Below are 13295 nucleotides of genomic sequence, written 5' to 3'. Positions count from 1 at the left end.
ACCTTCCGGACGCGGAGGCCAGGATTTGCTTCCGGCCACGGGTGGTTTCCGGCTCTGTTCCCTGCGCGACCCGGAGCGCTGTCCCGGGAGCGCGGCTGCCCCGGACACCGGTACCGGCAGCTCGGGCCGCGGGCGCGCCAGGAGGGCACCGGTGCGGGCGCGAGGTCCGGGGGGGCCATGAACGGGACGGCCAACCCGCTGCTGGACCGCGAGGAGCACTGCCTGCGGCTCGGGGAGAGCTTCGAGAAGCGGCCGCGGACCTCTTTCCACACCATCCGCTGTGAGTCCGCGCCCCCACGGTCGCCCCTGGCCGCCCTTAGCCCCTCCGGTGTCCAGGGAGCCCTGCCAGCGTCAACTCCCTTCCTCTCAGCCCGGATCCGCCGGAACCTCGGGTTTTTCCCAGCTCACTCCCAAACCAGGACTTTACTACCTTCCCACACTATTTCTCTGCCTCGTGGTACCGAACTCTTATTCCGAAGACCATTGGACCCTTTTCCTGCCGCGTCCAGCCCTCCTGCGCACTGACGCTCCCCCTCTTATTTCTGAAAGGCTGCGACAGCACATCAGGCTCCAGCTCTCCTCTGTGGCCGCCTTTCCGCCATGACCCCACTGGGGGTCTCCACGCTTCAAGGAAACGCTTGTTGTTTTCTCGGGATCCGCGTCCACTCTCTCCTATTCCATTCTCTTCTTCCCTGTTTTCCTCACTTTTCTTCCCTCGTCCGTTTTGGTTCTGCCCTCCCTGACGCAGTGCTTCATCCCCTTTGCAGCCCCAGAATCCACATCCTCTCTGTGCCTCATCAGTCTCCCTCCTCAATGTCTCCATGCTAGCTTTTCGTGTGATTTTGATGTCTTTTGAGGTCACCTGGACTACCCCAACTTTTCCTCGGGACCAAGTCCCTTGTGGGTGAAGAATAAAATTAGGATTTGAGAGCCAGGAATAAGTTAGCGCTTGATCTATGTTTGGAAGCAGGAGCGAGCAGGCCTAAGGAATGTGGAGATAGTCATTATGCTGGACCTCCTTTTTCTCCATGATTACAGACCCTATTGAGAGAGGTCCCTTCCACTCTGTGTCCGGGGTGAAGAATTGGCTGACTGAGCATACCGCTGTGATTCACAGGCTCCTGGTTTCCCTTCCTGGTAGCCCCAATGCTGGTTAAGACTTGTTTTTGTCAGAGGAGCTCCTCCTACACGTGACTCAACACCTTGGAAGAGGGTGTGTTAGATAAATGCAGTTCTATTTTCCTGTGGTCACTTGCCAGGCCATTACTCTTCTTCCTACTGACAACAGGTCAGCCCTTTCAGAGGAAGGGTATTGGGAATATGATAAGAGCGTCATTTCCTGAGCAGTTTACTGATTTGATGTTTTAGCAGAGTGAAGGGCAATGTGGAATGTAAATAAGACACTTCACAGAAGCACCTGGCCTGCCGTTTGAGGCAGGTTTGTGTTAAAAGGGAGTAAGGTGGCTGTTCATGCTGTGCTCTAACTGCAATTCAGAAACATGGCCAGGATTAACCTTTGGAAATACAGTTCAGCCTTCTGCTCCAAACATCTACAGGAGTAATCCTTGTTAAAGCTATGGAACTGGAGTGTGGCAGATCCTAACTTTGCCAGTTCCTGTCAAAATGAAATCAGCTTATATTGTGCTATGGCCTTTCATTTTGGGTTTTACAGTCACAGGATTTTAAAAATATGCTCTGTTCCTTTTGATCCTTATAATAACCCTAGTAAAACACCTCATTGTGGATAATAAAACATTAATTTTTCATCTGTCACTTGGCAGAAGGGGATATCTTTGCTTAATAAAATGTTGTGTAAATTCTAGCCTTTTTTCTTCAAAATAATCCACTGGGAATGAGAAGAAAAGTATGTGGAGGTATAGATGAGACAAGATTGTCCCAGAGCTGGTAATTATTGAAGCTGAGCGATGGTACACACAGCTCATGGTATTATTCTGTCTGCTGTTGTATATGAGAAGCTGTCCACAATGAAATAGCTTTCTGAAAAATTCTAAATGGTGTGTATTTTCCATTTATTTGAGTTATAAAAAATTTCAGTTCTTACATGGGAATGCCCTGCAAACCCTTAGCAAAAGTAACCTGGTGGATAAATGCTTTTCTCCTTTCACTTTAGATGACTTTAAGCCGGCATCTATAGACACTTCCTGTGAAGGAGAGCTTCAGGTCGGCAAAGGAGATGAAGTCACAATTACGCTGCCGCATATCCCTGTAGGTTTTATCCCACTGTTGTTTTTTTTAATGTGGAATCACAGTGAATCCTCATATTCTATGTTATTGCAATTTGATTTTCCTCCTATTTAAATATGTCTAGATTTCTGAAGTGCCAGTATAAGGGAAAAAGGAATTTTGGGGGTAGGGCAGGGTAGAATTCATGCTTCCCAGGTACTTGAGTAAAAATAATTCTTTGTCATTTTCCCCAAGCTCCCTTTTCCCCCATTTGTCCCAAAGTAGACAAGGTTCCTGTGTGGACACCTGGCCCCTCCCTTAGACACACATAGCTTCCCCCCAGCAGCTACAGAGAGAAAGGCCCAGGTGCCCTACGGATGTAAAGCAGCAGCTTAGGAGTGCAGAGGGCAGGAGCAGGGTCGACACGGGTCGTGAGTCTGGCAAGGGGCGATGTGCAGGCTGGTGGTTTCAGCCAGAAACCAGAGGTGTAGAGCCTTCAGCCCATTTAGGGCTGAGGAACCCGGTTAAAAGCTGAATGGAGAAGCCTTGCCCGAGGTGGCGCTCTGATCACAAAGCCCAAAGGATCAGACAGAATACTCTTAATGACCATGGGTCAGTGCATGTCCCAGCCCTGTCCTGGAACATCAGTTCTGGGTAACCAGTGATAGAATGAAAAGGCTCTGGACAGGGAGACCTGGGAAGCTTTGTGCTGGGGAAAACTTATTGTCTGCTAGTTCAAACTGCTATCTCATTACTTGTTGCCTTTGGCAAGTTACATCATCTCCCTGTGGACCTTAGTTTCCCAAATGTAAAATGAAGAGGTTACATCAATGGTCCCTAAGGTCTCTTCCAACTCTTAATTTTTACTGTATGAATAAGGAGTCAAGCAGCCAAGCAGTTTCTGATTCCATACAGAGGATTAAACGCTGTATTTGGCAAATATTAATGACCACCTACTGGATGCTGGCTCACTACTAGGTACTGAGAATACAGTCTTGAACAAAACAAGCACGTTTCTTGCCCTTAGCGAGTTTAAATAAATATAAGAAAGTGTAGCACTTATTTTGGAAAATCTGGGAAGGCTTGCCTGAGGAAGTGACCTTTGAGCAGATTTGAATGTTGAATAATTAAAAGGGAAGGAGAGGGTGGGATGTTGCAGGCAGAAGCCCTGTTAAATCCCTGCAAGAAAGAGCTTGGGTCTGAGAGAAGGCCAGCTCCTTCTGCTCTGGAGCCTGCAGAGCCTGCGGCGAGTGGAGCCGGGCAAGGTGGAAGGGCCAGGTGGCTCGTTTAAAGATTTTCTTCTTTGGCCTTAGAGTGATGGGTAGTGATTCAAGGGCTTAAGCGGGTGAATGGAATGATGTACTTACTGTGAACCAGCCAGAATAACGAGCTGCTGTTGGAGAATGCTCTGTGGTTACTTGGCATGGGGGGAAGCCTGGACTCTCCTATTACAAGGAAGTACGGAGGTCACTCACTAGCTTTACTACTTACAGTGAGAGCTCTTCTCAGTGTCAGACACGTAATGCGTAATTTATGTTTCTCAGTTCACATTTTACCATTATTTGTAACATTTCCCAAATCCCTGGAAAAATGTACAGTAATTTAAAAATTTTATATTTATTTCTTGGTTACTTAGAGCCAGTTGCACAGTCACAGATTCTTGCCGTATTGTTATTTCCTCTTTATTTTTGCTTGGGAAGCCAGCAGGAGTTAAAATACAAATCGGTTCATTCTGTTCCTTTTTGAGTAGCTCTGATAAAAGATGTGATGAGGTAAAGCCACCTGTAAATTCAGTTTTGATGTGCATAACTGGTGTGTTTGGTTTGATTGTCTGAATTGTACTTTTGTGGCTTGTAGGGATCCACACCACCGATGACTGTGTTCAAGGGGAACAAGCGGCCTTACCAGAAGGACTGTGTGCTTATTATCAATCACGACACTGGAGAATATGTGCTGGAAAAGCTCAGCAGCAGCATCCAGGTCAAGAAAACAAGGTATGTGAAGAAGCAGATACAGATCAATGTGCCGTTTCTGTAGATTTACATTATCTATTCAGTTATTTTATAAGGATGTGAGAACCTGGGTGCTTCGTGTTGTTGGCAGTCTCAGCAGCTTCACCTCTCTCTTCTCAGATAAGTCAATAAAATATTTTTTCCTCAAAGGCAATAAAGAGAGATAATGCTTTTAAGACCTGAAACATAGAAAACATTGCGGAAAGGAGTGTACTGTATGATTAAATCAGTTTTATTAATTTCATGATGGTTGATATAGTACCACCAAAGGGATAAGGTTTAAATTTACAGACTCAAAGTTATGAAAGAATAATTTAATAATATATATTCTTGGGCTTCCCTGGTGGTGCAGTGGTTGAGAGTCCGCCTGCCGATGCAGGGGACACGGGTTTGTGCCCCGGTCCGGGAAGATCCCACATGCCGCGGAGCGGCTGGGCCCGTGAGCCATGGCCGCTAAGCCTGCGCGTCCGGAGCCTGTGCTCCGCAACGGGAGAGGCCACAGCAGTGAGAGGCCCGCGTACCGCAAAAAAAAAAAAAAAAAAAAAAAAAAAAAGCAGAAACTAACACACCATTGTAGAGCAATTATACTCCAATAAAGATGTTAAAAATAAATAAAAAAATAAAATAAATAAATTTCTCCAGTAGTAACAAACAAAATGGCCGCTGAGCCTGCGCGTCCGGAGCCTGTGTTCTGCAATGGGAGAGGCCACAACAGTGAGAGGCCCGCGTACAGCAAAAAAATAAATAAATAAAAATTAAAGAAATAATAATAATAATATACTTTATTAGAGTGAAAACATTAAATTTTTACAAGGTACATTTGAGGTCATTATTACACCAAAGTAAAGCTTTGTCTATTTTTTTTGAACAATGAGCTCTCTAATTTTTAATTCAACAGACATTACACGTGTCATGTGAAGCCAATTAGATTTTATTTTAAAGTCAAGTTTCATTCTGTAAATAGAAGTAACCCAGTGGTTCTATTTATATCGTGATACAATAATTATTGTCAATTATTTTAAAGAGAGTATTTAATGTTTTTTTGCTTATGCTTCCTCAAGCCATTTTTCTTTACTCATTCCACAAAAAGTAAAAGTACCTACCATTTATTGAGGGTACTTTATTTATTTATTACCACGTGCCAGGCACTGTGCTAGATGTTTTACGTGCATTATCTAATTTTTACAAATAACTTTTGAAAAGGTAGTGTTGTTACCCTTTCACTCACTCACTCTCTCTCAAACACACACACGCGCGCGCGAGACGAGACTGAGGATCAGTGAGATTGTGACTCACAGTGTGTTTGTGTTGATTACCTCCACCAGCCAGGTGCTGCTCTTAGGCCTGTGAGAGCTGATGATTGTGGGAGTTTGACTTACTACTCAGTGTCATCTGGGACTAGCAGTATTTTATCACTTAGGTGTTTGTTAGAAGTGCAGGATTTCAGGACATACTAAGTCAGAATCTGCACTTTAACAAGATCCCCAGGTGATCTGTGTGGACACCAAAGTTTGAAAAATGCTGAGCTAGTCCATTTACAAAAGAAATTGTTAATAGGTAGCATTTCCTTGGTCTGGGGTGGAGTGCTCTGCCTACCTGCCAGCAAGAGCTGGCCTGTGACAAAATGAGCAAGCAGTAAATAGGTAATGGAAAAAATTGCTAACAGGCCAGTATTTCAAGAGCTAGTTTAATAACTCACGTGTAATTGTAATTTTATACTGCACACAAGGTGAATAGTTACATTTTCCGTTATTAAAATGGGTTCTCGTAATTGCACTATATCCCACCTCTGTGTCTTACCTGCTGCTTGATATAAAATGTGAGCTCCGTGAGGGCAGCGAGTCTGTTTTATTCATCTCTGTGTCTCTGGTGCACGATGCAGAGCTGGAATGCAGTAGAATGAGTAGTTTGTGTGATAAAATTAACAAATATCAGTATTTTGAAGCTGTCTGTAAAGAGCCTGGGCTTCTGCAGAGACTTCCAGGTGCTTGGTAAACGAGGCAAACTTGAGAACCACTGTTCTTGCCCCTCCAGTTTAAAGTCCGTATCTCATTTCAGAGCTGAGGGGAGCAGTAGAATCCAAGCCCGAATGGAACAGCAGCCTGCACGTCCCCCACAGCCATCACAGCCACCACCGCCTCCGCCACCTGTGCCATTCAGAGCTCCAACAAAGCCTCCGGTTGGACCCAAAACCTCTCCCTTGAAGGATAACCCCTCACCTGAACCTCAGCTGGATGATATCAAAAGAGGTAGAGAGCATTTTCTGGAGCCATGGTAGCAACTTGGAGGAGGGTATTGATGTTTTTGTGGAGATCACGAGACCACGTACACGGCGGCGTGGGCATTCTCCGCCATCGTAACAGTTTCCACAGGGCCCGCCGTTCCACAGATGATGGCGGGCGGGGTGGGGCGGGCCGTGGAGGCGAGGTTTACCACTTGGCTCGTTTGACAAGGGAGAGTCCGGGACAGTGACCTGAGCTGTGGCTGTCTTTGCAGCTTTCTGCTTAGAGGCCTGAGGCTTAAACAAGCCTGCCTGCCATCTAAAGGTACATACGGCACACCTTTTAAGGCTTTGAAAGAAGAGAATTACAAGGTACTGGGGGTAAAAACCAAGTGTGCCAATGTTAGTATAGTGTCTAGGTTAAGTTCCACGACCACTGCTTTGTATTGACAAAAGTGCGTAAGTATGATAGCGCCTGGGACACTGGGGACGCTGGCCTAGAAGGACTTAGAGATCTGGTCGGGCTCTCCAAGGTAAAACCAAGACAGAGGCACTCACCTTGGCTCTCTCTCCAACACAGTGGATGGTTTTAGTTGTCCAGACACTTAGAAAGTTATGAAAGTAAGTGTTATATTTCATATTTGTGAAGTTCTGTGAAACAAAGTTAAACCCATAACAGTAGTAAACAGGAAAAGATAAAAAGTTGCCCTTGGGAAGTTTGCCTTTTCCACCCTGTGGAAATACTGTCTTTTCACAAACGAGATCACTCTCTGCGTGGTACACAGTTCTTAAGCCTCTGGATTTTTTTTTTTTTTTTCCTCATGGATATTGGAATGCTGTCTATGGAAGTTTTCACTTTAGTCGAATAGGAATTGGACCACGACAGGTTGTTGTTGCCAGTTATGCTTAAAGGAACCATAGTCATTTAAGGCCTCATGGTAGGTTTGGACAGGAAAATCTGGCATCTTCCTTGCTGTAGCCTATGGTGAATCGTTAATGTACTCACTCACATTAAAATTGTCAGGTAGAACATGTGTTTCCTTCTCTGCTTTACATTTATTAACATTGCGGTACCTGAAGGCATGCTGTAAGTCAAATGTGTATAGCACAGAGGAGGGGTGTCGTCCCGCCATCTTTCTTCAGCCACCGCGGCTCCTCCTGCGAGCCTTGTTTACCTGTGGAACGTGAACGCTGGAAAGGCCCCCAGAGGCTGTCTGCTGTGGCCCTTCCTTTTTCCGGAGCATCTTGGAAAATTCATTGCCTTCCACCTGGGTCTCCCTGCTGGTCAGAGGTGGATCCAGAGCAAGAGCTCAGACCTTCCAGTTCCTGGTCAGGTATTTTTGAGCCCATGAGCAGAATGTTGCTCTTCTCTTATTCGGTGTTTAATCCCATAATTCATAATTCTTTTTTTTAAAAGTAGATAAAGGCAAAATAGACTTAATTCATTTCTCAGAAGAATCATTATCCTGGAGCAGTCTGCTTTTTGGTTATTTTGGGTGAATTAAATGTTTCCATTGTCTCTCTGGAGGTGTGTTAGATGTTTTTGTTTGTTGGTTTTGCTTTGGGTCATTTTGTTTGTTTTTAAGGACTCAAGAAGCAGAAGTTCATTTTCAGTTATTCCTCGTTGCTCTTGGTTTTGCCAGCTTACTGTTTACAGAGGCTTACTGTTTACAGAGGCGCTGACCCCCGTCCCGTCATTTATTCCAGAGCTGAGGGCCGAGGTGGACATCATCGAACAGATGAGCAGCAGCAGTGCAAGCAGCTCCTCAGACTCCGAGAGCTCGTCAGGAAGCGATGACGACAGCTCCAGCAGTGGAGGCGAGGACAGCGGCCCCGTGTCCCCTCCGCAGCCGTCACACCAGCAGCCCTACAACAACAGGCCGGCCGTCGCCAACGGAACCGGCCGGCCGCAAGGAAGCAACCAGCTCATGTGCACCCTCAGTAAGTGCACGCTCCCGCTTCTGGGCGGAGGCGGGGGCTTGGGGTGGGGAGAGGGAATGTCAGGCCAGAGCTGGAACTTCTGTTCATCTTACACCAGAGTCTGTAAACCTGACGGTACTTAAGGCATAAGAAAGGGTCCTGACAAAGGCAATTTGAAGCAGAAAAGAGTAAGTTACCAAACAGTAAAAAAAGAAAAAGCACAAAACTGTTCCATCTCTTTTCTTTTCCTTATTGGCACAAATTAGGTTTTGTGAATTCTGGAAAGTGTTGAAACATGAGCCGCAGAGCTCTGTACTTTTGCATATACCAGGCTTTAGGGGTGCCGCCTGCCCCCACCCAGTCCCCCACCTCCAGGTTTTATACAGTCCTGAGAGCCCAGTGCCATCAGAGTGCGGTATCCCACAGCCCACAGAGTTGGGAACCTGTGCCCTTAGAAGGTGTTTGGCGACCAGCTAGCCTTCGCAGGAGGGAAGGAAGGGACATTATAGCGTCTGGTGGCTTTGAGTGCAGTTGGTGGTAAAGCAAAGCAGGGGAGAACAAAAACAAATGTCTTTGTCTTGGAGGTGGGGAGAGTGCAGGTTCTCTGCGCCCTCCTCTCTCCCGACTCCTGGAGTTGGATGTTCTCTTCCGGTCTGACTTCTGTGAGGAGGCTGGAAGGTCAGGAGGCAGTGGCGGGGAAGCTAGCCTAGGTAACCCTGCTCCTGTGGGCCGGGCAGAGGTCACTCTCAGCCCCACACTGTAGACGTCATGTAAACCCCTGAGGTGAGGCCCGGCCCCAGCCTTGTAGGGCGGTAAAGAGCATCCCTGGCCTCTACCCACTTAGGTGCCGGAGCACCTCCTGCTTTCCTCCAGTGTGTCAACCCAGAATGTCTCCCGGCATTTCCAAGTGCCCCTGTGGCGTTGGAATCAGTGCCAGTGGAGAACCACTGTGCTGGGCCTTGCTCTACTATCTGAGTGAGTTCAACACTTTTGTGACGTCAGTTAAGGCTGTTACCTGCTATCCTGTTAACACAGGCCCAGCTTCTGGATAGCAGGGTATACTTGATGCTCTTCTCAGTTGGCTTGGGAGAGTAAGTTTCACACTGCGAGTTTGGAATTCACAGTGGAGAACGACCAGACAGCTACTGTGGCTATAACTCAGCATCTTCATTTTGCCCAGTCAGTGCTAAACTATTCCTTAGAAAAAAAGAGCCAAAAATGGCTCAGTGCTTCTTACCTACCTACCAGCGCCTTAAACTTCTGTTAGCTCTTCATAGCTCCAAGTCCTCCTGGCCCGCAGCTCTTCCATGGCAAGACCTTAATCTTTGCATACCTCATATACAGTAAAGTACTGGAGTTATTTAAACCAGGATCGTCAACTGGAACCAATTTATAAGCCCTAAAATCACAGTAAATAGCGCAAATTTGGTAAACCCTAATGTGAAAACATACAGAGTAATGATAATATTGTTTTTCTGAATGGTAATGTGTATTGTATCTTCTCCCCCACAAAAAAACAAATGGATCAGTTTGAACCTGGGTCAAATTGATTGCATAAGAAATTTCAGAACTGAGATTTCAGCTCCATTACACTGACCTGTTTATGTGCATGTCACCTTTGTAAGTGATGGCGCTTAGCTCTGCTGATTGGAGGTTGTCAGCTGGTGTTGATCCCATCGCCTTCCCCACGTCTAGAGCAGCAGATGTCACCTTTTTTGGTCTCAGACTTCTTTATGTCGTAAAACTTTTGAGGACCCCAGAGAGCTTTTGTGTGTGTAGCTTATATCTATCAATATTTACCATATTAGAAATTAAAACTGAGAAATACTTAAAATAGTAATTCGTCTAAAAGAACAACAGTAAACCATCACCTGTTAAGAAAAATAACATTTTTATGAAAAATAAATTTTCGAAATAAAAAAAATATTTAATATGAAGAGTAACATTGCTTTAAAAGTTTGCCAATCTCTTTAACATCTGGCTTAGTACAAAGCTGGATTCTTACAACTGCTTCTGCATTCAATCTGTTGCCGTAAGTTGTTTAGGTTGAAGTATATGAAGAAAATGTGGCCTCACATAGATATGTAGTTAGAAAAGAGAGGCCTTCAGGTCGAATCCTTCTGAAAGGGTCTCAGGGACCCCAGGGTTCTCAGAACAAACTTTGAGGAGAGGTGGCCTAGAGATTAGTAATCCAGAAATACAGGAATTCACTTTTCTTCTTTTCCAAGTGGTATCAACTGGGGTCCTGTTATTCTTATCATATTAGATGGAAAAACTTACATTCTTCACTCCTAAAACCTAAATGTCACACACTGGACAAAACTTTGAGGCTTTATAGAGCTCATTAGTTGAGATTTGTGGTATAAGGTAATGGGAAGATTCTGGCCAGAGGGGTCTGGGGGTACTGGATTAGTATATGAGTGGTATGCACAGTATAAATAGTATTCAGCTTCCTTAACAGGAAGCCCAACTTGGTATTATTTTCACTTTTATAAAGCAACTTAATATGAACAATTCTACTAGACAGTGAGTCATTTATAAATATTTTTTGTCATTTATTGACACACGTATGTCTAGCCTATCCCTCCCCTGTTTTATCCCAGAGAGCAGTATTGCTGTGCTTTGCAGATACCAAAAATAGCAATTCCTTTAAAACGTTGACTGCACTAGTTCTGTCACTGAGCCAAATCGGTTTTCCTCCCTAATTAAATGGAACTGGCCTGGTTTTACTGTAGTGTGAGAGCCCAGGCAGTCAACCAAAGAACCGTGGGGAAGTCATTTTTAAATTGGGTACTTTGGGTTTGATTTTGTTTTCTCTTTATAGGAAATGACTTGCAGTTGAGTGAGTCTGGCAGTGACAGTGATGACTAGAGCCGGATCTTTTGAAAGCAACTTTTTGTGCACAGATCTGCTGCGAGACTGGACTGCTTTAGCGTGGAGTCCACGCCGAGAGGAAAACGTGGGGATCAGTGACTGTAGGAGGAGTTGGAGGCTCTGGAGCGCTCAGATGTGCATGTCTTTAACATAGCGGTGATGGGTGATTTTCTTGTGTAATTTTTGAACAATGTCACGTTTCAAAGTTTTAAGTAGATCTATAGCAGAACTAACAGAATTATATCTCTTATTTGGTTAACACTGTTAACGAAAAACAGACAAATGTGCCCTGGTTTAGGTTACTCAAAGGCCATTTCTTCACCTAGCCAGTGATGCAGTTGTAAACCTCAGCAGCCACCAGCTTGGCCAAATGGTCTGCACCAGTGAAATGAAACACAGTCTTTGAGGGGTGGGCAGGGAGGGAAACCTCAAACTGCAGCATAGATGCATGTTTAAACCACTTTCAATTATTGACACAAAGTGGTGAGGAAGTTCTGTCTCACCCAGCCTGAGAAGCCTGTGTAGAAACGGACTTCAGGATGGAGTCCGAGAGGGTCAGCTGGGGGGACCTCGGAGCTCTGCTGGCTCAGCCCCTCGTCTGCGCAGTGCTGGTTTAGGGCAGTGTCTTGCCCCCAGTCCGGGCTTTTCCCACTGCTCCCGCCCTGAATCTCACTTACTAGAACCAGAGATTCTAGTTAAGTACACATGGGACTTAACAGTTGTGCATTGGAGCTTTTATTGGATTCCAAAAGGAAGAAGTGTTGGCTACTTCTAGCTCCAGTTTAGATCCAAACAGTCCCTAAGTACATGAGGCTAGGGGAGCAGATGAAACCAGCAGCCGCTGTGCTGATGCATGTGACTCGATTAAATTGAGGCTTTTAGTTCCATGTGGATCCATAATGAGTGTGTTTCTTTCAGTAGGTTTCAGTGGGGGACTAGGAATGGTAGAGAGGTGAGGTGAAGAAGCCTCTTTGAGCAAATGAACTGGCAGCCGGTTTCCAGACCAGAATCTGGGTAGGAATCGTGCAGTGTGAAACGAGCACATGTTTTGATAAGGTTTTTCTGTTCATGCTTTTGTACCACTGTTTGTGCCTGACTCCCAGACTGATTTGTATTTATTATATGCAGCTAGAAGAAAGTCACAGGTTGCCGTCTGCAGTGTGCAGTTTCCAGATGAATCTGTTGTTGCAGGAAACTGGTGACTAGTAAATGTTCTGTATGCAGCAAATGTGTGATAAGTCGTCCCATAATTAGTATGGAGTAGCCCATTTCTCTAATTAGAATGACTGTGTCCTGAGAAATTTCTGTCTCCTTTGGTTCAGTGGTATAAAGAACATTAAGAGTGATTTTTCTTCCTCAAGGTGGCCTCTCCCTCCCCAGCTAGTGGAGGGAAGCAGTCTGGACCTAGAAAGAAATTAGATGATCCATGGTGGGGGCTTAGAGTTGAGCCTTGCAGAGTCACCTTTTAGACCCGCACAGTGACTCCAGTGAGCTGGAGAAGGGGGCCTGGCAGCACACTCACGCCACTCTGCCAGGTGCCACTCGGGTCCACGCCAGTGCCCTGTGCTGGGTTCTCAGCCTGTTAGGAGACTTCAGTGGATTTCATGGCACGTAGGAACTTACTTATAAGGAATTGATCATTACATTTTAATTCCTTGGTAATGAAAGCTCAGGGAAGCCAAAAGGTCATGGTTGGGAGACTTGAATTGCTACTGGATGTGAGAATTGTTTCACTGCTCTTAACTTGCTCGCTGGGGCAGGTTCCAGGAACTTGAACTATAAATACCTATTTAAGCCTCTCTCTTTCTTTTTTTTTCCCCTCCCAGAGTCTTGATATATGTAGACAAAACTGCGGTTTGGGGCCTGTTGGGTCAAGATGTTTGTTTCTATAGGAAGTGCTTGCAGGTGGCAGTGGGCTTGGCGAGTTAGGCTCGCTGAGCTCAGACCCTCTCCCCGGCATCCATCCTGCCCGGCCCTGCACAGTGGTAACATCTGCTAGCACAGCTCCCGTTTTGTTCTCTGCACAAAAGCTTTTGGAGGTTCCCTCCCCAAGCCCTCCGGCTTTACCCAGCAGAGTAAGGAAT

General features: G+C 45.6%; 1 protein-coding gene across 1 annotated transcript; it reads left to right on the top strand.

Annotated features, from left to right (window-relative positions):
• Nucleotides 1-77: 77 nt before the first annotated feature.
• EAF1 (ELL associated factor 1) lies at nt 78-11613 on the top strand. The gene is made up of 6 exons (XM_082655542.1): nt 78-280; nt 2132-2226; nt 4042-4178; nt 6255-6445; nt 8125-8358; nt 11162-11613. The coding sequence occupies exons 1-6, from the start codon at nt 178-180 to the stop codon at nt 11206-11208; spliced, it is 807 nt and encodes a 268-aa protein (XP_082511668.1). The 5' UTR covers nt 78-177; the 3' UTR covers nt 11209-11613.
• Nucleotides 11614-13295: the final 1682 nt, after the last annotated feature.

Source organism: Grampus griseus, assembly GCF_964374135.1.
Source record: "Grampus griseus genome assembly, chromosome: 5".
Lineage (NCBI taxonomy): Eukaryota > Metazoa > Chordata > Mammalia > Artiodactyla > Delphinidae > Grampus > Grampus griseus.
This window is presented reverse-complemented; position numbering and strand designations above follow the sequence as displayed.